Source organism: Callionymus lyra, chromosome 3 (genome assembly GCF_982586985.1).
Source record: "Callionymus lyra chromosome 3, fCalLyr1.hap1.1, whole genome shotgun sequence".
Taxonomy (NCBI): Eukaryota; Metazoa; Chordata; class Actinopteri; order Syngnathiformes; family Callionymidae; genus Callionymus; species Callionymus lyra.
The window spans coordinates 26,030,113-26,057,469 of record NC_141820.1 but is presented as its reverse complement, the minus strand read 5'-3'; the positions used below and the strand labels follow the sequence as shown (position 1 = coordinate 26,057,469).

The window sequence follows — 27,357 nt, the reverse complement described above, 5'->3', positions numbered from 1 at the left end:
TCTAAAAAGAAAACTTTTTTGCTCCAAACTAAGCGAAACCCTTCCATTAAATATGAGCAGCGATCACCTAGACAGAGCAGTCTGTTTGGGAGTACTCCAGCTGATCAAGAAGAAACATCTGGAGGCAAAAATAATGAAGTGTGTAAAGGGTTCATTGCGATAATCCACCCGAGTGAGAAGACAGATTTGGGGTATGATGCGAGTGAAGTGGAAGAGGCATCCAAACTCAGTTTTAAGTAGGCCGTATGATAGACTGAAGCGAGCAGCCCCACATGCAAATGCATACACCAACAAATGCCTCCTATTATACAAGGCAGCAAATGTGAGGACAATACAAATTTATATTTGATTTTCTCTCACAAAGAGTCTGAAGAGAAAGACTGTGAGGTTCATGGGGTGAATAATCAGGACATCAAAACAAAATCAGCCAACAGACTTCAAATTATACCCTATAGGAGGGCTACTGAGGAGACAAGTGGAGGAGAGTTGATCATCACGCTGACGGACAGACAAAAAAAACAGCAACGCCATGAAGCGTGTGTGTGCATGTGATACTACTGAGATGAGAGCAACATGGAGGACAGCCAGTAAAAAAAAAAAAATGGAGCAAAAAGTCTTTCCAAAGTAGCAGCCATAAGAGGCGAGCTTTGAGGAGACAAACAACCATCATGACTCACAGCTACTCCAGAGGTAGGCATCTACTGCCACCTTCTGTTAGCGCCAGACATGACATCTGCAATGTCCAGAATGAGTCAGAGGATAATTTGGGATGTGCTCAGGGATCGTGCTGCTAGTCAGATCCATTAAGGCAGGCAGTTTCACATCATATTCTTGTCACATCATTTCCTCTCAAACAATTACAGACGCTGCACAAACTGGAGGAGGAAACCTCCCCGAGTTCAGGGTTGGATGCGATGATGACAAACATTAGTGCAGACGTAAGAAAATGTTTTAATGCGTTTGAATATATGAAAGCTTTTTTTAAAACTTGGACACCACTTTAAAGCCATTTCTAGTTATTGACACAAAGAGAAACGTTTACAATTCTGTGCCATTTGTCTTTTTATTCAAAGACTGCGAATAACATGATGAAAACTTTTTTTTTAAATAAAAAACAGAATCTAGTACGCAAGATACCATCAAACCCGTTCTAAAAGGCTTCCCGACGTTAATTAAAATCCATAAAAATAAAACACCAACGGGCCACATCATTTCAGGCGATATTTTAATTAGTGTGTGTCTAGACTAAACTACATGGTCTCATCTGTTCCCACGAGGGCATTGAGAGAGTGGAGAGTGTTAACATTTGCAGGCTCGGTGGGTGGAGTCGTTCTTTGGGCACGCAGCACAGAGTGTTTTCTGCTGCCCACAGCAGAGATGAGCATTAAAAGAAAAAAGAAAAAAAAAGACCCTACTTGCAGACAGGTTTTATTAATATTGTTGTGCTCTACTAAAATTGTCAGAATGATGAATGTGTTGTTGCCGAGTTATTGTTTAAATTAAGATTGAGCAGGAGATAAAAAGTGAGACACGAAAAGCGGAAGAAGAGAGGTGGGGTATCGGGAGAGGACGGGAGATAAAGAGGGATAAGACGGAGGGGGTGTTGTAGACATTGGGATGGATTCGGAATTAAGTGAGTTGAGCACTTCACAAGTTCCCTTTATTGCTTTACAATTAATGCTCCGCTGCTCAATAGAACATTTTGGTTGATGTATATAGAGTTGTAGTCCCTTATTGACTGTTAAATTGTTTGTGTTTTCATCAGTTTTCTAATACACCAAACATCTGTGGCAGAGTCTGTGACCATCCTGTAACAGGGTCAGCTCAGGGTTTACACCATGTCACTTTACATCCGTCATTACTCAGCGGGAGAGATCCCCGGGGGGGAAAGGAAGGGCAAAGCATGGAAGACTTTTGGGAAGAGCACTAGATCAGCTTCCCCCATACCACTGGTGATGGGAGAAGAAAGAGTCGGTCGCGACGTCAGCATGACTGACTTATGGGAATTGAACCTGCTCTCCATCCATCACTCATCTAATGAAAAGTGAAAAGCAGAGTGGACGAGTACATGAGGGCAGCGGACGCCGCTGCTGATGTCAATGTCCACGATGGAACTGATGAGTGGATGTCACTAGAGTGCAGAATTCATGTCATGACGATAAGAGCGGTCAAGAAATGACAGGACAAGAACCCTTGAGTGTTCAAATGTGGACTTTCGTCAACTTGCTACAAGCGCGTTTCATTTCATGCAAGCAATCTTTGGACATTGGTTTAATGACGAACCCCCTTTCTTTCCTAAATCAACACCTCTATAGCAAAATTATGGACATTTATTGCACAAAGAGTTTAACATTTACAAAAAGAAAAAGCAACTAGGACACACACCCATCGGGACAATCCAAGCAAGTCCCCCAGCTTAGATTGTCACAGACTACTCTGATAATATTTTGCTTTTGAAAGAAAGTCACAGGAAGGCTATCATTTGTGTCACAAATGATTCAACTGCCTTTCCTTACTTTATAATATGTTTAAAGATGAACGGCACAGAAATTGTATAATGAAACTGTACCTTGGCAACAAATTGTCGGTCCTTCACGTCCAGGTTTGCAGTGGGTGCTACATAGTCCTTCCAGATTCTGACTTTGCGTTCTTTAGCGGATCTAAATAAAACAAATCATCATTTTTAATATAGACAAGATAATAAGATAATGGTGGACAATTTAATGCTCTTTTGTTACAAAGATCGATTTTTTTTTGGAATAACCCAAAGTTGTGTTCAAGTCAGACGGACCTTTCAGCAGCTCGCAGTTTATCAGCTCCTTGTGTGTAGACTGCCATCGACCAGTCCACGCAGCGGGCGAAACCTTCCTTGAGCAGCAGCTCTGTGATGTTTCCATTCTGGAGAAAGAAAGTGGTGATAACTTGTTAATTAAACATCTGGTAATACTTGAGTTTTTGGGAAACTAAACTATTGAAAACAAATTCCACAGTTAAGAACATCATTTAAATAAATAAATAAATAAATAAAGGGGAGTAATGAACCGAGATGTTCCATTGTTCATTTAATTGTGAGAAATTTTCTGGGGGAAATGACTCACTAACTGACTCACAATTGTTGCTTCGCAAATGGTAAAACAAAAAAAAAAGATTCATTAATAGTAACTTGGTTAAAAGTACAAAAAAAGAATTAAACTTAATCTAGTGGCCTTTATAATATGTTTGTTTTTTCAGTTCCAGTAATTGACACACCAACAAAGTATGTGATCCATTTTTTGGTGGACATGAAACTAGTATTGAACATGTTTTTAAAGCTCTTTCCGTCCAGAAAATATATATTTGCTGGCTGGATGTGGCCCGTGGGACCGAGCTGGACAAATGTTCCGAATGGTTATGCACAAATGTAAATATAGTTCATTAGTATTATTCATGTAAAAAGGAGGTAGGAAATAAATTCCTTCCTTCCTTCCTTTGGATCATCATTTCCTGTCTAGCCTAAAGTCACAAACTTGGCAGAATAAATCTGGGATCAGAGCAGCAAACCAATGTGGATAGAACCCTAGCGAGAACTAAAGCAGCATTTTTTATTTAGCTGTCAGAATCTTAATGTCAGCAGCACCGCAGGTCATCGTCTCAGGTGTCTCACCGGGTGAAGGATGGTGCCCAGTATGATCTGGTTTGGACAGCTCTCCAGGATGATCTGAACATCTCTCTGCAGGAGGCGTGACTCTGTGAAGAATTTGGCCTCTGCTGCAAACGGCTCTGGGCTCTCAGCTCCATCAGCTTCTCTCCTGAATGTCGGGCACTGGCAAAAGAAACAGTTTTTTGCTGAGATCCATCACAAATACAAGCATTAGATAACATCTCCCCGTGTTGGCATTTAAATTGAGACCGTCTGGTTCATTTTTTTTGCATCTTACAAATACTCTTATCGCCTTCAAACAGATGTCTTCATTCTGTATTTGCCAACTGCGTAACAAAAATAAGACATAACACTACAGCAGATAAGATTAGAGACAGAAAACACCTTAAAAAGGGGACATTATGGGTGAAGATGAAGAAGATTCATTCTGCATAGTAGAAGAAAAGATTTATGGGAAAATTAAGCGTAGAAGATAGCACGGCGATAACAAAGCGTCTCTGAAGAGGGAAAACAATTGTTTACAAACAAGACAGATTTTGTTCCATTTGCTCTCTGTCATGAAGGAAATGAAGATGAAAGTGTTTGGGGAGATCTTACCTTGACTCCAGACAGCATGACTGTAACCAGGTAGTGGTCGGGGAGGAGCAAGGCACGTACTACGCTGCCGTCACGCACATGTTCAATGATAGCTAGAGGAAGAAAAAATAAACTTGAGATTCTAACTTTAAATGTCCTCCCATCTCGATGTCACAGGTTTTAGTCCAGTTAAAGTTTAATTCATGCGACTAATATTTTGATGCTTTGGCCATTTATTGCTCCCCTAAGACTAATCTCTAAACACATATAGTCCCATGAACATTTCAAAATCCATGGCGTTGCTAGATCACTCCAGAGAAGTATAAAGGACTTTATTTTTAGTGTCAAACCCTCGCACTAGGTTTTTATTTCAGTAAGTGTGTTTAGTAGTGTTTCAGATTGGTATTCCTTTTACGGAGGTGTTCATCTGGTAATAGAATTTCAACCATATGGTTAATGACAATTCCCCGCTACGTTTGATATGCACTTCAACAGGTGTAGGCTTTAACAACATTTAAAAGACGTTTATGCAACATCTGGCTCTGTACATTACCAACGAGTTAGTCCCTCTACTCACTTAGGCCACTTCCTTAGTGGAGATATGCAGTTATTTTCTTGTGGCATTAATGATATTAAAGATTACAGCCAAAGATATCTTCAGATATTTAGGATATTTTCAGCATATTTTAATGAGTTTTTAATAGGCCTTGACATACTTAATTTCCTATATGTGCATTTGTTGAGTGAAAAAAAAATGAGAATACTGCTGTGCAGGTATTCAGAAACAATCCCTTTACATCCTGTATTTAAAGGGCAACTAAAACTCTTAATAAAATTAGCACATTTTCTATTGTAAAGATTTATATTAAGATGAAATCTCATTTACCCAACCACACCCACTCTGATCCTCAATCCCAGAAGTCTCCAAATCCAAGGGACTTATTGTATAAACACAGCAGGGTATGATTACAGCTGGCTGTTGGAGCGAAACCCATTACTGCGTCATAATGGACTCTGCTCTCGTAACCTTTTGTTCGGCAAGATTTCAAAGTACACATAATTGGTAATCAATGCAACTGTAAATTGCCCTTTTATCTAAACTTCTGAGAACACTCAAGCTCTGTGCAGTTATTGTGCTTGACTTGAGAGGCAGTATGCTATGCAACAAGCTTTGAGGTGATGTCAATTCACTGCCAGGTAGAAGCGGTTATTTCCCCACAAATGGGATCACTCGACGCACTCACTTGACCTCCAAAGTAGTCTAAAATTGGGTATACACCTGTGGGAAAGTCATTTCACGCACAAATGGCACTCTGAGATGAGTAGTGGAGTGACGATAGGATTTCTTTCTCTGTGCCACTTGTGCGTGACCACTTAGCCACAGGAAAAAGCACAAGGGGGGGATGAAATTGGCGTTCCCTTTTCTAGAGCGCTGCAATGGTGTGATCATGAAGGGAAAGAAAATCCATCATTGGTTATTCATGTAATTAAATGATCAGGGGTTACTGAAAAACTTTTCAAAACACTTCAAGCTACCACAACTTGATGGATACATCTTTGGCACAAATGTATATTTGGGTATTTCAAACTTTGAGATGAACGATGGTACTTGAACATTCATTTGAGAAGTTCTTACCATTGATTGGCTTCTGGTGCAAAGAGTCGACAAAGTTTCTGGGATTCTCGATGGTGTACTTCATGTCACGAATAGTTTGTGTGCCGCCTCCTTCGCTCCAGATTCCTTTTTTGGAACTCTTCGCCTGGTCCTCAAGGTCACACAGTCGGACTTGATCAGGGCTGGAGACAAGAAAGGATGGATAAATATACTTTATTCATCCGATACTGGGAAATCAAAGCATAATTTTTTTTTTTTTTAAACGTACGAGATTGACTTGTAATTTTGAAACATGAAAATCATGAAACTAATTTTGCAGATGACTCGCTTCAAGTAAAGAACATTTTTATTTCAACGTTGGCAACAACCATTTTTAACGGGGATTTTCCTTCCAGAACGAATATACAGCTTTCTAACTGTGTTTAAGCCAAAATAAACTGCAACATCATAATAAAATTGCAAAAAGCTTTAAAGTTAAAAAAAAAGATTGACGAGAAGATGTTGTTCCTCATCGAAGGACATATATGCTCAAGATATGCCATGCATGGAAGTTGCAGTATTTGAAAAAAAATAAAATAAAAGTTTCAGTACTTTTAGTTTCAGTAATATTAAAACATGGTCTATGAACATCTCTAATGGTCACATGATCGCTCCAGGAGGGTCATCAAAACAAGTTATGTAATGAAGAGCATTTTTTTTCTTTTACATGGGTGTATAACCATTAAAAATTAAACCAATTATTAAAGAAAATAGGAAAATTATGATGTCAAAATGTGTGTTTAATATTGTCTAAAACCTTTTGTTTTGTTTACATATATAGTACAGACAAGTCAAAAGTAAGTAAGTAAGTAATTAGTACTTATAGAACGCTTTTCAAAAGATTGGACTGTAGATATGATTACTATTAAAAGTATGAGACAATACAACAGGCAGTAGTTGGAATGTAAAGATTCTGTGAGTCAAATGCAAGGAATTGCGACAATGATCGGTAACTGGAGCAATTGGAGCAATTATTTTTGTGCAACCAGGCATCATGGTACAGGACTAAACTTCAATATTTGGAGCAATGAGATAAACATTCTGATCACGCTCCATGAAATATCTTGACCAGTAATACAGAATTACGTAACAACACTGTGACGCTACAAGAGCATTTAAAATGTATTTTCTTTTCTGATCAATATCAGTTTATCCAGCAGAGAAGAGTGTGTGACCAAGATGGACCAAAGACTTTTTAGGAAGAAAATCGGATTTGCATGATTTAGACCCATTTTGGGCACCTGCATGGCATCTGATCATTTTAAATAAAAATATTCCACATGTTACGCCGTTTACTAAAATCTGGGTGGGTCCAATGCAAAGCTAGTCTAATAAACCTCCAGCAACGTTATTTTATTTAAAAAATAAAACACATGTGCAAATGACAGCAACAAATCTTTAAGCATCTGGCATGTAGCAATTATTAAATGTTGTAATTTTTCTGAAGAGAAGCAACCGAGAATGGCCATTAACTTTATTAAGGGCTCATTAAAGAACAAGCGTGGCATCAGCATGGGTTTATGAGGCTCCATCTATGTTGAATTAAGTGTTACACAAAGTGCTGTTGCAGAAAAACTGCATTGTTATTTTAGTCGGAACCAGCTGATGACCAGATTATAATTGCTTTAAAAGTAATTCATTTGCACACTTGGTGTGAAGGCAACAATAAAATTTGGCAGCTCCTTCAATTGCAAAGCACGCAGCTGGCCACGATTAATTCCACTCCGCGACTCCAAATAGAACGATGGTTTTAGGGCAATTTTAATGATATACTACTTGCCATGACCGAAGGGCTCGTTTTATGTTATTTTGAAGAGGAAGCAGCTCGAATACAATTGGGGTAGCAACGACATGATGAGCTTTTGGAGAAGAGAGGTTGAATACTGTGAATTTAGGTAGAAAGTGTGTCAAAGGAAAAGCACAAAATGAAAAACATAATCTGACCTCAAGCTGTGCTCCTAATTGGAAGTTGGGAGTTTAGCCCAGTATTATTTTACCACCGTAGACCTTATTTAAATGTGTCAAATTGATGGAAAGAAACCAGTTCTAACAATGTTTGATCCACCTTGTGCAAAGAACCAAAGAGTTTGATTAGAGTCGCAAGAATTCAGTGTCAAATATCTTAGAGGGATCTAGAAACGTTTAGAAACCACACTAGCGTTTAATATCTGGACTATTTAACACTCCAATACAGAACAGTTGGCTCACCTTTGCTCTGCTAAATGAAGACCTAACTTCAATCGATAAAATTACCCAAAACAATCTTCAGGCAGTCTCTTCACACGCATAGATGCATGATTGTCCACGTTCTGTATTTCACTCCTTAATAAATTGCAGACGGTGCATAGATAAGCTGCATTAATTTTGCGCACGGGTCTTTATAAAACGAAAGAAATCAGAAGAAAAAAAAAAGTTGTTGTTGGCAAAGCCTTGGTGGAAGAAACAAGAGTATTTTTATTGTTCCTCGTGTATAAAGTGTTTCTGAATCAATTTAAAAAAAAATAATCGTTTTTTCATTAGAAAGTTTGTGCAGAAATCTTTGGCATCTTAAATTATAAATTAAGTGTTGAAAGTCATTTTGCTTCAAGGAAAATATTTCTTTTAGGAGTTAGTATTCTCTGCTTTAGTCAGCAAAAAAAAGGCACTTGTGCCTTCAGGTGTTTACTTTCTAGTTACCGACTAGGGAAGCAGTGAGGAGCAATAATCGGATATTCGGCCTCTGTGGACAACACAGTATAAAGCAGCCAGACAAAGTTCATGCTGATCCCTTAATGCATTAGCAAAGCATTGGCCAACCTTGACGTTTGTATTTATACTCGTGGTGAAAACCTGACAGAAGTGTACGTTGTGCTGTATGCTCGCTGAAGAACAAACTGCTGAAATGTTTTCTATAAAGAATCATCAATTTTCCTCTCCTTATCCGACGCATACTCGCATGGGGAGCAGTCAAGGACAGTCCAGTCTTCGGCTCTTTTGTTTGGCTTGGGAATGCCTCAGAGGTATACCAGACGCATGTTCCCCAAACATGTTCTGGGTCTGACCCAGGGGATCCTTCCAGTTGGACACAACCAGACAAACCACCCAGAAGAGGCGTCTGAGAGACATCCTAAAAATGATAAACCCCCTTAACTGGCTTCTCTTGAATGACACAGCAGTAGTTGTACTTTGTGTGACCCAGATGTGAGAGCTCTCCACCCAGTAAATGGTTATTGAAGTGTACATTGTGGTGCTTTTACACAAGCGGGGAGTGCTTCACATTTAGGGAAGGTAGCAGGTTTAATGCTTATCTAGGGCCTCCTATAGTATTCAACCCACAAGTTGAATAAAACTAAATCAAAGATTTCACATTTGCAAAGAGGGAAAATTACCCAATAAGATGGGTAGTGAGATTTTTGGACACTTCTTTTGGCTCAGCTTCTTCTTTTTTTTTTTTTTAAACACAGTGTTCTTAATAGCTGTCTGCAAACTACGGAATCCTTTATGATTAAAAAGATATTTCTCCATCTAATGAACAAGATCCTATTATACTTTATTGTGGGAAGTTTCAGCCAAAATTCCCAGAGGGACAGATTTTTGGTGTCCAGCCTATGAGCCAGTGAACCCTTCTGCCTACCATGAATATAAGGCAAACAGAATAATGTGCTAATCTGCTTTCATTCTAAATCATTAAGTATTGACCTGTGGTCATTTCAAAAAAAAAAAGTTTTTCCTCTAGTTATACTCCTTAATGAAGTCATTTGCTTTATGAAGATGTTTTCACTCTATTTGTTGTTAGAAATTCTGTTTCTGTGTCAACTTTAAGTTGCTCTAAGAGGGTCATGTTGCATTATCTAAACTAAAGCTCCTCGGGTGGAATGGCCTTTGCCAAAGAGCAACGCAAAGTGTTACAAAGTGCAATAGAAAATACACTTTCACTGGCTTTCTGACAACACATTCATCATTTATGTCTGTCCTCAAGTTGAACATTATTACTGCATTGAATAGTCACGTTGATAATACGTTGCAATCCAAACAAATCCATCTGAAAGTTTCATAATCAAGTCCGGCAGAGGGAAAGAGTAATAATAATAGAAACGTTTTTTAATCATACCAACTACTGATCTGTAAGTGCTGTGATAAACCAACTAAAACTCAATCATTACATTCACTTCTTGTGCCAGCTCTTGTGCAGAGGATTGACAATTATTTTCCCGGACAGCCTCCGAGTGCCCGACACATGTTGAACCACGTAGTCCAAAGCCATCATTGTTATCGCCGTGGTAACTATTCCCACATCGTCGTGTGATCGATACAGAAAAATACCTGGGGTAATGGATATTGGAAGCAAGAGCGCTGAGGGGTAGAAAAAACTTGAGTCGTCACAGAGTAATGATTCTCCCCTTTAGCCAAATGATGCCTGCTTACACTTAAAGCATCATTTACATTAGCGGAGATTCCGGGCGATTGCACAAAATGCATAAAATGGCTCATTAGGAACAAAATATTAGCATCGTCCCCGTTCACGTTAGGAGATATAATGTAGCAGCACGAGTCAAATTGCTTGTAATGTTTGTAATATGCAAATTTCAGTGTGTGGAAAGAAGGGGGGTGGGGGGGTAGCTACCTTGTCATCTAACAGAGCAGGATCTTTTAGAGGATCACGGCACAAGCACATCATAGTTGAGAAGGTTTTACAGAGTTGAAACGGTTTGTTACGGCAGGGTAATACTGCCCCCATCTGGAACACCATAGATACGACTTCCAGGGAATTTATCACTTTGGACCTTGCACCAGGATCAGAATCCTTTACCAACAGGAGGACTTATGTGCAGCTAAGCTTTTGATTTGAAACCTTTGAAACTCAATATGATGCAGAATTGCACCGTTTTTTTTGTAACTTTAAATAACATACCAAAAATGTATCAGGAACCACAACATTTTTTTATTATATTGTATTTTCTTGTCTGAGGATATTTTTTTTATTAATCAAAGTACAGTGTTAAGACATTTTTATTTGTTCAGGCTTTCCTTGATTTTCTGGAACTCCTGTTGCGTTATCAGTTTTATCTTTATCTTCAAAGTATATACTTTATTGAGTATTGTTTTGATTGTTTAAGCGCTTTGTGACCCTGGTCTGGAAAAGCGCTATATAAATAAAATGTACTTACTTGCTTACAGTAAAATTGAGTTGTGTCTGAACTTTGAACTGTTCCATAGAAATTCTACTTTCCTTATATATACACACTGTATAATTAACAGCCATGAGGCCAAAGTTGTTTCCAGCAAGCGTCTTACTTGTTGCCTCTGATGCCTTCCCTGCGGACGGTGGCCAGGCCCTCGCTCACAAGAGATTCAGCCAGGCTCTCCCCAGACGTGTCTACAATTAGTAGGCAGAGAGAAACAAAACATGAGACGCACAGATTCATAACAAGCAGGAAAAGTGTTTGGCAGCCAGAACAGAGCGGAAAATTCATTGCATCTTGTTGCTTTAATGTCATCTGACAAGGCAAACTGGAAATTATGTCAATATGACCAATGAATTATTTAAAAATGTTTAATGATCCAAACAAACATGTGTAAACTAGATAGTTTGAGCAATTATTTCATAATACGAAAAGGCATGGGATGTAAATATTTAAGTAAAAATAATCGAAGCCCAAGCATTTATCACTTTGGACCTTGCACCAGGATCACTCCTGGAGGTCTGCTACTGACCTTTCCCCAGGTAGACCATGCCGTACTCTCTGCCCAGAGCAGTCTTGATCTCTACGGTGAAACAGATTTCTTTGCCGATGAGCTTCTTCCGCAGAAATTCTCTAGCTTGAAATGCCCATGGCTGTGAATGAGAAAAAAAACAAAACATATTAGCGTCCACTCAACCCAACCATGACAACAATGTTTGAATACAAAAAAGCAACAACCAGACACTTGTATAGGTTCATCGGAAAGTTATTTGTTCTATATAATCATATCCAAACAATCATGTCAGAAATATTTTAACTAATTGATTCCGAAAAAACCTTCTGGATATTTTCCTTATGGAGCCAAAATTAAAAGCAGGTCTTAATTTCATCAAGAACTAACTTAGTTTAATCAAGCAACTTAACATGTCTAGTTAACTGAAAAACAACGTTTTTACAAAAACGAGTAAAAATCAACATAGTAATAATAAATAACAATTACCGTCCAATTTTAAAACTATTGAGTTGAGGCTTTTTTTTTTTCCTCATTTTCAAAGCTCAGCTAGATAAAAATGTCTGATGGGCCCTTTAAAGGTGATATAAAGATGACTGCATTATGAAGCTTCAACCTATTCATCTTGGCACCCCCAAATGTTCAGTAAGAAATTTGGTGGAAACATGTGTACCGTCTTTTATCCATATATACTGTATGTATCCATTAAATCAAGTTTTATACTCGAAAGGTTTTTTATACTTTTTTAATTTATGTTTTTTAAATAAAAAACAAAGCCCCCCAAAACACAACAAAGTGCCAAAAAGTTATTAGATGAGATGGACTAAGCTTCAATACTGCAAGACATTTATTTTGAGTTCCTAAATGTATTATGATCCTCCGATATGTATAACTGCTAAGGGTTTGTGGGCAAGAAAGTCTTCTTAAGGATGAAGCATATACATCGTTTGTCGCTCTTCCTATAAATAATAATGCCATGTCAATAGAAGCAAAGAACCAGAATTTCGTTAATGTCAAAACAGAGTGCTGTACCACCAAATTTGTGGCTATACAATGCTGGCAGCACCAATTCCAAATACAATAAAATAAAATCATTAATAAATGAAATCAGAATAGGGATGACAACTAATATGTCAAATATAAAGCAGTGTTTTAGTAAACCACTCAGGTTTAAAATCACAGGAGTCCCTCCAAAAGTGGAAACTTCACTTATTGTCAGTCGGACATGATGTATAAAAGACAACAAAAGCAGGAAACTTCAACCACTTCACTGTTTTGAACACAATATTTGTTCTTAAAAGGAACTTTAAGGACCTACAAACAAACATATTGAGTGTTTTACGTTTACAAAGAGAAAGTAAATCTTTATATAAAAAAAAACTTCCTACCAAAAGAAAACTGCAATTTTAAAGTGTAAAAAATAAACGGGTAGTTTTTACCAGCATTTGTCATTTTCAAGTAGCCACATGCATCAGTATAACAATCGAACTTGAGTCAGTCTAAATGTTGGATAAAGAAAGGCACATCATGGGGCTGTTACCTCATCAGGGGTGTCCTTGGTGTCAGGCTGACCCTGAGCAGCTCTTCGTGCCATGGCTCCAGCACGGATGTTACTGAGATTTATCTGTCGCTCGGGTGGCGGACCCCCGCGGGGCTGACCTCGCACAATGATGGCACAACCAGACAACACCTGGATGGACGCACAACAATCAAAAATTATTAAATAGAAAAAAAATACATCTACTTCCCAAAAGAAAACAATTTTAAAGTGTAAAATATAAAGGAGTAGTTTTCACCAGCGTCATAAAACCACAATTAGAACAAGATCCGGTTATCAGATGATGTTGATAAATACTAAAAAGAAGATAGCCTACTGTTGGCTTTGACAACCTCGGCATTTATGCGGATCTAAGCAAACAGCTTTTATCTGCAGAACCTTGGGGGGGTATAACAGGGGGCTGTTGATCTAAGATTTGGGTGTGATAAACTATTCCAACAACACTGAGCACCCCCTCCCTTAAGCCTGGCACAACACACAAGGGTTAGGATTTAAGATTTGTTTTGTGTGCGTTAATGCTAGATGACTTTGGTTAGTACACCATCTCCTCAAACATAATTGATGAAGGTACAAAGCAGCTTATGTCTGTTGTTATGCTTTCTTGCATTTGCACTAAAAGCTGAAAATATTTATGCCTGACAGTTTTCAATTTAAATTATTTTGGTCATTTCAATGTTGCTTATAGCGTCAACTTCTCACAGACTACATTTAAAAGTAAGACCTCATATGTAGAGTATTTGTCAATACAATAGAGTGATTAAGTATGCCATTATTATTCTTTAATGAAATAAAATCAACCACACTGAAGTAATGGAAAGTTACTTAAAAAAAATAAACACAAAACCGAGTACAATTGAGAGCCGGACGACTGCATTTATTTGTTTTTACACATAAAAATGAAAGCGAAAGCTGGATTAAATGAATTCATCTGTAGCATGTTGCAGGAATCATGCGTAGAAATGATCATTTCTTCTAGAGGTCCACAGGGAAAAACACAAACAAGTTTGCACAAGTTCTGCAGCCCACTCGTGAATAATACACACATGCAGCTATACCCTGCCAAACTACTCATAGATTATATCAATTGTGATTTTTATATTTGGTTTAAAACACACTTTTGGTTGCTGGTCAGAACGAGAAGCAGAACTGAAAGTCCGCGCAGCTGCATGAACACCAGGTTACAGAGGCCAAAAAAAAGAAATCTGGAGCTACGTGTCATTTTCCCGTGGTCTCTTCAGAACCAGCCACTGAAGCTGGACCTGAGAAAAACATTAACTAAGTTGACTCACCATCTTTTACGATTTACTATGACTGTAATAAACGCAACTACTGTTTAACCAACAGACATAATAATAAAAATACAAGTTTAAAAAGGAACTCATTATACTATTGTTTGTATGCGACAAATAACAAGAATATATATATTTTTAAAACAACTGAAAAACGGAATTGTCCTCTAAATTATAACTGATCGAAGTAAGATTTAAAGTTATATTAGCTTTAGCTAAAAATCCACTCGAGAAGTTAACCATCTGTCACAGTAAACAAGTTGCGAAGAAGTTTTAAAAACGATTGAAAATACACATTCGGTAAACTCACAACCGAGTATTTAAGCTTAGTGTCCATATACAATGACGTTTTAAAGCGTAAAAGTTTAAATAAGTGGGAAAAAAACATGTGCTCAAGAGTTGGCTGTTAGCCGGCTAGCTGCTAACGTTAGCCCGAGTGCTCCTTCCAGACACACCACTGACAGCGAGTCGCCTGAAAAAAGTGTCAATATGTCGGATCCGTTTGCGGGGACAACCGTTAGGCTAGCCGGGTGCTAACACGCTCCACGGTCTCGGGGTTTCCTTACCATCTTCACTATCCCTCGCTGGAGGGAAGCAGGGGGAGCTGCTTGAGCTGGAGCCGAGAGAGAAGCCATGTCCACCGGGTTGAGAGAGCAAGAGAGTGTCGGGGGGAGACCAGGTGAGGGAGCGTCCGGGTGACTGATCTACTGGGAGTCAAAGAGGAAAAAAGAAGGCTGAGCACAGATCAACACACACGTTATGCCGGAAACACAATGTGCCATGCATACGCTTAAGGTTCCGAAGCGTTTCCGGGTCCTTTGGACTGGGGCTGGAATGAATGGAGTCGAATGGCTCCAGAGTCAACGGCGCCAAAGAGAATCGAACGGAAAGTCTTCCGGAGCAAAGACGCGCGACACGTCAGCATAGCGTTAACCCACTTAGTGACGCGTTCACGGACCGTCGGAGTTTTCAGCTCCCTTCAGAAACCGTTACGCGACATGACATTAACATAGCCGTGCATCATCAACAACATGAAAAAAAATAATTATAAAAAAAAATAACGATTATTTATCTAAAATGATATTTTAAAAAGTTCTTATGAAACTCCCACTTTGAAATAAATTATTATAAAATATTATGCGGGCTGTTAATTTCATTCATGCTAAGGATCCAAAATGATAGACAAGGGTCAAAGGCAGGGCCGGGTCTAGGCAGGGGCAAGAGGGGGCCTGGCCCCTCATACATGCCTGTCTAGACCCGGCCCTGGTCAAAGGGCCTTTTTAACAGAAAAAAAAATTTAATATGTCGTGTAGTCTGAAACAATAGTGGGCACATTTACATTTTCACAGGGGCCACATGTAAGGTAAGGTAAGGTAAGGTAAAACTTTATTGATCCTTCAGGAGGTCTCCTTCGGGAAATTGTTTTTTTTCCAATAGCCACAGAAAATACAGCAATTTTTCATAAAAAATAAATCAAAATAAAATAAGAACAAAGAGAAATAAAGAGAAAGAACAAGATGATGTTACACAGTGGCTGTTTTTAGGGGTCATCAAACAAAAATTAAAGCAATGAAAAGTATTTAAAAAAAAAAAAAAAGATAAAATTAAGGTAAGTAAGTGATTTGTATTTAAATAGCGCTTTTCTAGACCAGGGTCACAAAGCGCTTAAACAATCAAAACCATACTCAATAAAATATATAAAAGGTCAAGATAACACAGAGAAAAACACAGGTGTCCCAGAAAATCAGGGAAAAGCCTGCACAAATAAAAATGTCTTAAGATGTTTCTTGAAGGAGTCAGTAGATCCATCAAACACAGAGGGAGAGGAAGATTGTTCCGAAGCTTAGGAGCAACAGTCTGGAATGATTTCTCTCCTCTGGTCCTGAACCATGTGCGAGGAACCATCAGTAGATTCTGATCCACAGACCTAAGAGCCCGAGCTGGGGTGTAAGGCTGGATCAGATCACTGATGTAAGGAGGAGCCTGGCCATGTTTTTAGGGGTCATAAAACAAAAATGAAAGCAATGAAAAGTATTTTAAAAAATCAAGTAATAAAATGAAGGTAACTATTTTTAAATCTTTATTTATTGTATATTGCGTAACTTTTTGATTTTATCTTCTATTAAAGTAATGTTTTTACAAATATTTTATTATATTCACTTTGATCTTTTTAAGTGGCAATAAATACTCGCAACAAAAACCTATATTTATATTTAGAGACTATAATAATACAATAGTGAAATAATTACTAAATACAATAGTTTGGTTCTGCTTTTCTATTGCTTCTCTTGTGTGTTATCTTATTTCATTTTTGTATTCTGTACCGACACCACAAAAAAGTTTACAACACATAAATACAGTCAATGGGCCATATGTGGCCCCCGGGCCACACTTTATCATGTCCAGGTTTAAAACTAGAAAAATAAATTATTTTAGAGTAATTTGTAATTCTATGATGCTTAAAGCATTAAAAAATACCCACACTAAGAAAGAAATGTGTAAATCACTCTGAACCACTATTAACTACTAATTAAAAAAGTAAAAGTTTTCAAATTCATTGTAGAAAACAGTTCTACAAAGCTTGAAAATTAAGTTTAAAAAATCGACATGCTTTGGAAGCAAACTTTTTTGTGCTTTAAATTACTATTGATTTTAAGTATTTGGAAACAAAATGTATGTCAAGTTTAAGAAACAATCCATTGCAGGACAAACAATGCCTTTAATTCGATACAAATTGTCATTTAATTTGATTTGATTTGATTTACAGAATTTATATGGTTTAATGAAAAAAATATATAACTATGTGGACATACAAATAATTGCGGGGTGATACAACCTCAGAATGACTATTGCTGACGGGCAAGGCTAGCAATATATATTATATACCATTGGTTATAATAGAATGGAGTGAGTAAGCAAGTAAGTAATAGTCATTTGTAAAGAGCCTTTCTAGACCAGGGTCACAAAGCGCTTTAACAATCAAAAAAAATACACAGTCAAAATATATACTTTAAAAGATCAATACATATAAGAAAAACACAGGAGTTCCAGAAAATCAGGGAAAATCCTGCACAAATAAGAATATCTTAAGATGTTTCTTGAAGGAGTCAGTACTCTTTTTATCTTGGACTACATGTTTCAAATCCCGGATTACATTTATGCAGCTAAATTCCCAGTAACCATGGAAGTTTGTACAACATACTTATCTGCTCACAAATATGCCAAACATTATGACGTGGATGGGAAGTTGGTTATTGTTGTTCAGTTTCAATCTCTCTAACAACGGTTTAGTGCAGTGTAGTCCCTCATGATCCAGACAGGGGGCGCAGTAAGCAAAGGTTGTGTATATATACAGATCCTAGATTTTCCATATGTCCGCTGAAATGCATAAACGTCCCATATTTAGCATGGAGATAAATTGTCTCGGTGTTACTTTAGGTTACGCTTCCTTATCTGTGATGTGTTTACTTCTATTCTAAGCAGAAAATAAGCAACACCACACTTTTTAGGATTTATTTTATTTGCAAGTAGTCTCTAGGGACTGTATATATTACATTATCAAAAAAAAACATATTATAAAACGATGTAATACACACAGAGAGTCGTGTGCCAGGGTTTAACTCTTGTTTCATGTGCCAAAAGTCACTGTTTTAATAAAATGAAGCCACTCTGGACAATCTAAGTGACTTGTCAGTATAATGAAATCAATCCTTGTCAGACGACACAGTGAACTGAGGCAGATGATGAGCCACTGGAATGTGAGACTTCATCAAAGTCACAGGTTTGTTTTTGACATCATTGTGATAAGAACATGACATACTTCTAGAGGCAGTTGGTACATGGAACATTTTGAGTTGTTCGCCAAGCACAGTTTTTTAAAAACAGTCCCCACGAGCCAAACCCCCTTAATTGCCCTTGGCTGCTCCTAGTTTGGAATGTAAGTTGTTTTGTGAGCAGAAAAAAAAAAAAGCGGGCACCAACAATATCGATGCTTTGGGGACCTTTTGAAAACATTTGCTGGATAAATATCTTGTAATGTTTTTAATAGTCTTAATGTAGTTCCCATAAGAAGTTCCAAATGTCTTGTGAGAACTGGACGTGGGAAAGAGGGACCTCCAAACGGCCCGTAACATTTTTAAAGAATTTTAAAGGTTGTTTTTTCAATATAAATGTGAAGGCATATTTATATATACCGTATATGCAAGAACCTTGGGAAACAGCTCTCATCAAGACAACCCATGTTCTCCCTCCTATGAGATCCTTAACCCAAATAAATACATTCCTAATTTTGGGTGAAACAGATAAGGCATCATGGGTTTAGTAGCCAGCTTACTGTCGAGAACAATTCAACTTTTGAGAAAACGTGATATTTAATAATGATGTTGTCGCAATTATCAATTCAAACCACAATAGCAAAACTGTAATGCTTCTGTAGGTGCTTCCAAAACCATTGTTGAATAGGTTTGCTTCTAGTTAACCCCTTAACTTTATGGATCTACTACTTATTTCATGTATAACTAGTATAACCATTACTATAAGTTGGGATATAAAATTACAGAATTCAATAACAACATTTCACATTAGTGGAGTGGATTGGGTATTAGGGCGGAAGCGATACACACATCTTGCAATCCAATCCGATATTCTCAGCTCAAGACACGTTTTGATATATAGTGCGATACACTTCCTTTTTCGGAATGATTTTAGGTTATTCTGGTGATAGTTCTACTTTCTTTAGGTTTAATTAATAAAACTGAAAATGGTAATATGTTCATCTTTAAAAGCAGCTTAAGTCGACGGTATCCTCTCGTCCTCAGTAATCTCAAGGATCTCCAAGGATTGCATTGTTTCTTTAGCTATGAGGACGCAATGACTGCTGCCATCTTTCAGCCGGATATTTCAATTCCATTAACAAAATGAACAAACGCTGTGAATATTTCAGAGTCAGGATCAGAAACTTTTATTGCCAGTGTTTTAAACACATTATAGGAATGTCTTGTGGTGTCAGTACAGCATAAAATAATGAAATAAGATGATTATAATTAAACATTTTAAAAAGTAATTATTTTATTTCTCTATTTAAACCATAAAAGAAGCTTGATTAAAAAAAAAGAAGATTTGATAGCCCCAAACTCGTTCCTAAAATGTGTGTTGAACAAGTCATTTTAAAGTATGGTCAGCTTTTAAAAAGTGAAAAATCGATATATTTCTGTTGAATATAAATATATATTGAGAATGTTTTCCTACAGCCTTATTGGGTATAGTACTACATTTAAGAACTTTTCTAGTTACTGATTAAGGATCAGGAGACGCATCAGATACACATGGTTTCAAAAACGTTTTGAATATGTACGTTTGGTAAAACTTGTCCAAACCTTTGCCAGGAAGTCACATTTTAAATCAAAATAACGGTAACCCACTGCTACTGCATTTTAGACACGTCAATGCTGTTCTTAACAACAAGATCATCTTTTTTGGCTTTGAAAACCGAGTCCCGTTCGAGACGAGACGTCGGTGCTCGGGAGCGTTACGCACGACGCACGTCGGTGCGCCTTGGAGAGGTGACGGAAAACATTTTACGCGGTTCATTCACGCGCACATTTGACCCACTCCAGTTAACCTTTTCGTTGGAAAACGCGTAAAACCCGTGGACTATTCGAACGACATGCACTGATGCGATGTGTTCTATTAGTTATATTGCGTTATTTCTTCTTTAAAGTCCACGTGCCAGCTTTGGCATGCATTTACGCACAGGTCACTGCTCGGACTCTGTCTTACCGTCGCTAACTAAGTTCTTCAGATAACCTGCTTTGGCACACACTGTACGTGCAATAAAGCACAATAAATCAAAGAGTCCATCAACCCACCTGTAATAAATAGCACACACAGCCTCGTTTCCCCTCGTGACTCTGTTGGCAAGGAGGCAGGCCAGGTCTGACATGGCTGACCTTTATCTTACCTGGCGGCTTGTACACATTGATATTGTCCTCCAACTCATGGTTAATGTATAATGTGGTCCATATGGCATTTTTTTTTGAAATCCCAGCTTTGATTTCTGAGACACTTGGACCTCTGTGGACTCAACTAATGATATTCAATTAGTCATTAAACCCAGCAAAAAAAAAGCGAGCCCTGTCCGAGTTTCTACCTCCAAGACTAATATTTGCTCGTCAAATATTTCCCTTTGGAATCGTTTACAGCGTATTTTATCTCCTCTCCGAGCGAGGGAACATCTGTGACGGCGATTTTTTTTTTATCCCCCGTCGTCTGGCCCGGACCTGGACACCCGCTCCGTCCTCCTCTCCTCGAGCCACACTATTTGTCCACGTCTTGAGAGAAAAACGCAATAAAAGAAGAAAAAAAAAGCGAGCGGATGATGGATTTATGTTTATCAAAAGCACTTGACCATATGGCTGTGGTCATTGTGGCACGTGTTTGCTTTACGAGAGGAGGAGAGAGATGCTCTTAATCCGGGTGAGGATGCTCCAACCACGTGACGAGAGGACGCAGGTGGATGAGAGGTTTTTATAAAACATATTTGAGACGTATCGGCGTCTAATTTGAAAAGAGAATATTTAAAATATTCATGCTTTAAATCATTGTTTAATATAATATAAGCTGGACACAGAATTGCGTATGACACTGCATTAACACATTTCCCCGAACAAGTTAGAACATTCTCTAAATTGTTAAAATGAAAGTGTCTTGTGCGCATATTATCCTCCTCCTGTATCTCTGGAGTATATGCCTGATATTAATGTTTTATTTCTTACTTGTATTCTGTTTCTTGCTTTTTTTCTTCTTTTTTTTAAACCCCCTCCATTTAATATTTAATCTTTTTGAGTTACTTTCTTTTAAATGATGGATTTTCTTTGTTTGCTATTAAAAAAAAGAAAAATCAAACATTAATCTTTAATTAAGTTGGGATGTGCTTTCATTGATTAACTTTATAGTCAAATGATTTGTAACTAGTTTTCAGGTTGTGTTTTTTTTCATTCCATACTGTTCATATGTTCATATATCAAAACAATTTTTTGGGTGATTCTATGAAACCATACTGTTCAGTTAAAATATTCAAAAGTTATTAAAATGTATTTTAAATTACTATAATTGTTGTTTTAAGTGTTGTAAATACACATCATGCACTGTATAATATAAATCTAAACACAGAACGACAACAATGTATTATAGGCAACAACCTCACACGAATTCTGTACTTTTCCAATTAAATAAAATATAAAGGATCTAATTCAGGATATTTTATGTTGCGGAAAAACATTGGACATTATGAAATAAAAATGTCTCGTTTGGATTGACATTAATTGATCTAATCTATGGAACATGACACCTGAAACAAAAAGCCTATATCAAAATGGTATGTATGTCTTAAATAAAGTGAATGTCTAAAACTTGTAATGAACGTAGAAAAATCATCATCGTATCTTCGCGGATGTTGCGATCACCGTATTCAAAATAATCGCTTTAAAAAAAGTCTCGGTGAACTATTGAGTCAATATTGACCTTCACGTCATGTGCAGGTCCATAAAGGTCCCTCAGGAAACCTCCTTTTTACGCATTTCACTCGGACTCAGGAGCTGAAGATGTTGGGGAGGAGCAGCTACGGGACCAGTCCAGGTGATTTTTATTTATTTATTATGGGATGTGTGGGACTGGAGGGTGACTCTGGTCTGCTGCGCTGCAGGCGGATCTTGTGTGAACCAGCTCGGGGGAACGTTCAGCAATGGCAGGCCTCTCCCGGAATCCAAAAGAAGGAACATCATCGAGCTGGCTTCTGAAGGGGTCCAAGCGAGCCAGATCTCCAGGATCCTCCGGGTACACCCTCAGCGTCACCTACAACGCGTCCTGTCGTTTTTATTTTAAAACATGCTCTTCTCCAGGTCTCAAACGGATGCGTGAGTAAGATCCTGAGCCGGTACCGACAAACGGGTCTCCTGGGGCCCAGGGCCATCGGAGGGAGCCGGCCTCGACTTCTCACCTCCCCCGCCATCGCTGCTATCATCCGGTACAAGAGAGAGAATCCGTCCATTTTCGCCTGGGAGATCCGGAACCTTCTGACCGCCGCGCGCACCAACAAGGCCTCCAGGATCCCCAGCGTAAGACGAGTCACCGAATACGGGTGTTTAAGTATTGAGCCAGACTTGTATCTTTCTAGGTGTCATCCATCAATCGAATCTTAAGAAAGATCCATTTGGAACATGGACCGATGTGCTTGGAGATCGACGCGCACAGCAGGACGCACGAGGGTAAGACAATTATTCGGTTATTAATTTGATCTATTTTATTTATATCAAGGGGCCATTCAAAAAAGAAAGTGTCTGCCTTATAGGCAGTTTTCCAAGAAGTGGTTTAACCAAATGTCCGAACCTCGTTCAGGTGGACACACATAGAAATATATGTTTTCCAATTTTCTGTTCTATTGATCGTAACTGTCTGGACGTTGTTTTTTAAGATAGTATTTCCTGTGACTCTTGACAAGTCACCTGTTAACTAGTGTATACAAAACCTATACAAAAAAAAGGCTAAAAAGGTTGTGGTCTGGCACATCTGCTGCATACCACTCAGTTTTAAATTACCTTTAGTTGACATTGCATTTAAAAAATACACTTAATTTTGGTTTATTTTGTGCTTAACTGAACCAATCTAATCACCAAAATTAAGAACTTGGAACTTACCTGCTTAGGATCACGTCTTGGGCATAAGAACCAAGCACCATAAATAAATAAAAATCTAAAAAAAACAAAACATGGTTTAGCTCTGAGGAAATCAATTCAACAATGTAATTTATGAAAATATTGCTTTTACAATGAGACAAATGTTTCTAAACAAAGAGGTCCACATTCTTGTTAATAAATAATATATAAATAAAAGACTACATTTTGTTATTTTTCTACACTTTTCTACAAGTATTTTAAACTATTAACAATGACATTAAAAATGCATTATGTAATTCAAAACAATTAAAATATATTTTTTTGATGCATTCTAAATACAGTAACAGTTCATTAAATGGTATATACATTGAGGATATATACTATATATATCTATATATATAGATATATATAGATATATATATCCTCAGGACGCACAAGGGTAAGACAATTATGGGGAGGATCCCTATTCATTTGATCTATTTTATTGATACTAAGGGGCCTTTCAAAAAAGAGAGTGTCTTATAAGTGCCTTATAAGGAGGTTTTCCAAGAAGTGGTTTAACCAAATGTCCTGAACCCTCGTTCTGCTGGCTGGTACCAGTCCGTGAGGAACTTGTCACCAGGACACACAAATATATGTTTTCCAATGTTCTGTTCTATTGATTATAACTGTCTGAAAGGTGTTTTTTAAAGATAGTATTTCCTGTGACTCTTGACAAGTCACCTGTGAACTAGTGAAAATGAGTGAAAGACAAACTCCATATGATATATTTTTACTGTTTTTATCTGAAGGTGGCTTGGTAAATATACAAAAAATGACTAAAAAGGTTCGGCTATGGGACCTCTGCTCACTCAGTTTTAAATTCCATTCACTTGAGATTGCAAAAATACACTTGATTTCGGTTTATTATGTGCTTAACTGAACTAATCTAATCAACAAAATTAGGAACTTTTAATTTACCTGCTTAAAAACAAGCACCATAAATATACTTGAACAAAAAAAACATGGTTTAGGCCCGAAGAAATCAATTCAATTGTAATTATGAAAATATTGCTTTTACGAAGAGAAACTTGTTTCTAAACAAAGGGGTTCACGTTCTTGTTAATAAATAATACATAAATAAAAGACTAAATTGTGCTATTTTTCTACACTTACACAGTATACACGGTATTTTAAAATATTAACAATGACATTGAAAATGCATTATGTAATTCAAAACAATTAAAATTAAAAATGTTGATGCATTCTAAATACAGTAATAGTTCATCAAATGGTATATACAACTATGATAGGCAAATCTTCTTCTTAAATATACATTTATTTGCACAAGAAAATTTTAAAAATGCAACATTTTCTGTTGACGCTCATGTAGGAGGTGATGCCAGGGTACAACCTGACACCGATAGAACTAAGAGGGTGTCAGAGAGTGAGTACAACACCAAGCAGGAGCGAACAAGTGCCCACAGTCGGAACCGAACATCTTTGACGTCGGAGCAGAAACTCACTCTAGAACAAGGTGTTTGCATTATTGTTTACCTGTGTGTGTGTGATGCAAATCAACTCAACTTGATTTCTTCAAGCAGAATTCTCACTCTATCAGTACGCAGACGTGTTCACCAGACATAAACTCTCGGCTAAGATCCACCTTCCTGAGGACACTATTAAGGTAATGGGTGTAAAGTAACACATTTTTTTAAAGCTTTTCTCATATGTGATCAACCTCTTTTAGGTCTGGTTTTCCAACAGAAGAGCAAAGTTCAGACGAGAAACAACGAAGAGTAAGTAGACCATTTTAATCAGAGGTTGATGCATTCACTTCATTCATGTCTGTCAACAGACTTTCAAAATGAAAGCAAGCGTTTTACCTGCGTTCCTCAGACAAGCTTCACACCTCAAGAAGTAAGAGAAAAAGATCTTTAAACTAACGTTTCATCAGCCTAGAAACATCCTCTTTACTTTTCAAACATATTGTTTATGTGTTTCTTTTAGAAATATAGAGGGATCGCCAGGGAAGACACAGGTAAGAGAACAATACAATCACCTGTGACTGCTAGTTCACGTACAAGTACTGTTTGTGTATATCAAAATTCAAAAAAAAAAAAAAGGGTGCCAAATAGGCTCAACCTAGGGGTGTAAATGTCTTACAACTTAATATGCTACCACTTCTTAAAATCGCCTAAAACAACCTAAGGCCTGGGGGGCTAAATTCGGCCCACCCAGTCATTTTATGTGGCCTGTTGGATGGTTGGCTCACAATCAATAAAGACGCCAGTGATTAAGATATGGATACAACAATACTATTTAAAATGCAGTTAGTTTCATTAAGGCAAAAAATATAGGCAAAATGATATAAGTTGAGGAGTTGAAAGACAATATGTTAAATCTTGTTTGGCCCCGCGATTTGTACTGCCTAAAGATTTGTGATGTGGAACGTTCACCAAAGGAGACCCAGGAATGGAGGGCAATGAACAAATGTTGATCAATATACAATTGACTTTCCAATTCAAACAGTCCAGCTCACATGAAACACGTCAGAAACAAAAGTCCACAAGATGGTGTCAGAGTTCTATCTCATATTCAGAGTCCAAATCTTAATAAATCAAAAATGTCCAAAAAGGAGGATCTCCAGAAATGATGTGGCGGCCAGACACACAAACCACTAAAACGAAGGGACGTAAAGGAAGTCAGCGAACAACATAAAACTAAAACAGAGTAACTAAAACGGCTGTCAAAAAAGAGCCAGTATGAGCCAGAAGGAGTACAGGAAAACACAAATCCAATGTCAATTAACCAACAAGGTAGTGAAAGAAAACACTTATCAGGCAGAACTGTAAACGAGCCGACGCCGGTCTATGGAAAGACTGCCGTATATGAAGTGTTGGATGATGAACATGATAAAATGTACTTATAGAACTATGAAAACACACAAAAACGAAAACATTGTTAGCATTAAGGCGAAATATAAAAGTAAAAGTGTCGAGAAACCTTAAAAAAATTAAAAAAAAATTCACTATAGCGTTGCCGGAACGATATATTTTTGTTAATGCTATATACATTGCCACATTTACCTTGAGTTTCCATTTATGAGTCACAAATGTGTATTCAAATCAGCTGTCAGATAATAATTTAGTTAATTAAATTGATTGACTTTCAGGTTTGGAATACCCACAGTTTCCTTCATCCATGTTGAACGACACACAGAGCTGGAGCTTCACCAAAGACCGACTGTCACTGACTCTTGCCACTGAAAGATTCTCTTTGATTCCTCATCTGACACACATAAGAACATCTTCAGCTGCAGAAGCTGACAGCAGGAAGTCTGTGCACCTGAACCAGCAGGGGGTCCTGGCTGGCCGGTTTCAAAGTGATTTTCAAATGCATCCCAGCTGGTTTTGAATTAAAACCTGGTGTTAGGTTCACAAAGACACGTGTAACTTCATTTTAACCTTGTGATTTAATTATTAAGGACATTGCAGTCCTACGTTTAAGTCGAGCAAAAAAATGTAAAATGCTGTAAGCACTTGAATTTAGCTGGTCGCTAGGAAGTACTTACCTTATAAAGCCTGCAGAGGGCGACAAATGAGAAGCGTTGTTTGTCCACTTAAAAACCATTTAGTTGAATGTTTTCAAGTATATTATTCAAGCTGGGAAAAGAAGGTGTTTTATAAGCATGTATTACTTTAAAGCATCAAGATTGTTTATATTAAACCAATATTATATTGATTTAAACGAGTCAAAATAAAATCATGGACTATTAAGTAGCTCTATTAAAAAAAAAGAAGTTTTTAACAAATATAATAAATAAAATATATTTTGGATTCGGCAAAATTGTGTGCTTCAATTCCCAGTTATGTTGACAATTCAAGCAAAAACGAGAAGACAACAAGATAAAACAACAACCTAGAGAAGTTGTTAAACTTAAAATAGGTGAATAAAAAAACGGTTTGATAAAAAAAAAAAAAATGAAATTAGTTTTTTGGTTTTAATAGAAAGTACATAAGCTTCATGATTTCAAAAATATTTTCAAATTTTCTTAATACTAACTTGTATTTATTATTTATTGTATTTTACCTTTACATTTCGTTTTGACAGATAATAATGTGTATTTTTGACAAATGTTTTACTTCCTACTTCCTTTCCCTTTTGGGAAGAGACAAAGTAACAATAAAACTATTGTATTAGGACAAGAATATACATTTGCTGGAACAAAGATGGATTAAATGCTAAACAGGAAACTAATATTGAACTGGGAACATCATATGCAAAGTATTAATGGAGGAACATTGGTAAGCACC

General features: G+C 37.3%; 2 protein-coding genes across 2 annotated transcripts in view; one reads left to right on the top strand and one right to left on the bottom strand.

Moving 5' to 3' along the window:
• The window catches only part of snd1 (staphylococcal nuclease and tudor domain containing 1), a 123,156-nt gene extending 107,962 nt beyond the window's left edge, over positions 1-15,194 (bottom strand). The window contains exons 1-10 of the mRNA XM_087787301.1: positions 15,179-15,194; positions 14,957-15,097; positions 13,084-13,233; positions 11,565-11,685; positions 11,145-11,226; positions 5,853-6,013; positions 4,238-4,329; positions 3,644-3,802; positions 2,792-2,898; positions 2,570-2,660 (exon numbers count right to left, since the gene is read on the bottom strand). Of these exons, the coding sequence (XP_087643427.1) occupies positions 2,570-2,660; positions 2,792-2,898; positions 3,644-3,802; positions 4,238-4,329; positions 5,853-6,013; positions 11,145-11,226; positions 11,565-11,685; positions 13,084-13,233; positions 14,957-15,025 (1,032 nt within the window). The 5' untranslated portion in view covers positions 15,026-15,097; positions 15,179-15,194. The remainder of the gene's footprint in view (positions 1-2,569; positions 2,661-2,791; positions 2,899-3,643; positions 3,803-4,237; positions 4,330-5,852; positions 6,014-11,144; positions 11,227-11,564; positions 11,686-13,083; positions 13,234-14,956; positions 15,098-15,178) is intronic.
• A 6,797-nt stretch (positions 15,195-21,991) lies between these two features.
• On the top strand, positions 21,992-24,848 carry pax4 (paired box 4). Its single transcript, XM_087786061.1, has 7 exons — positions 21,992-22,025; positions 22,093-22,223; positions 22,289-22,504; positions 22,564-22,654; positions 24,435-24,578; positions 24,646-24,728; positions 24,792-24,848. Exons 1-7 carry the CDS (start codon positions 21,992-21,994, stop codon positions 24,846-24,848), a joined length of 756 nt encoding a protein of 251 aa, XP_087642187.1.
• The last annotated feature ends 2,509 nt before the right edge of the window (positions 24,849-27,357 follow it).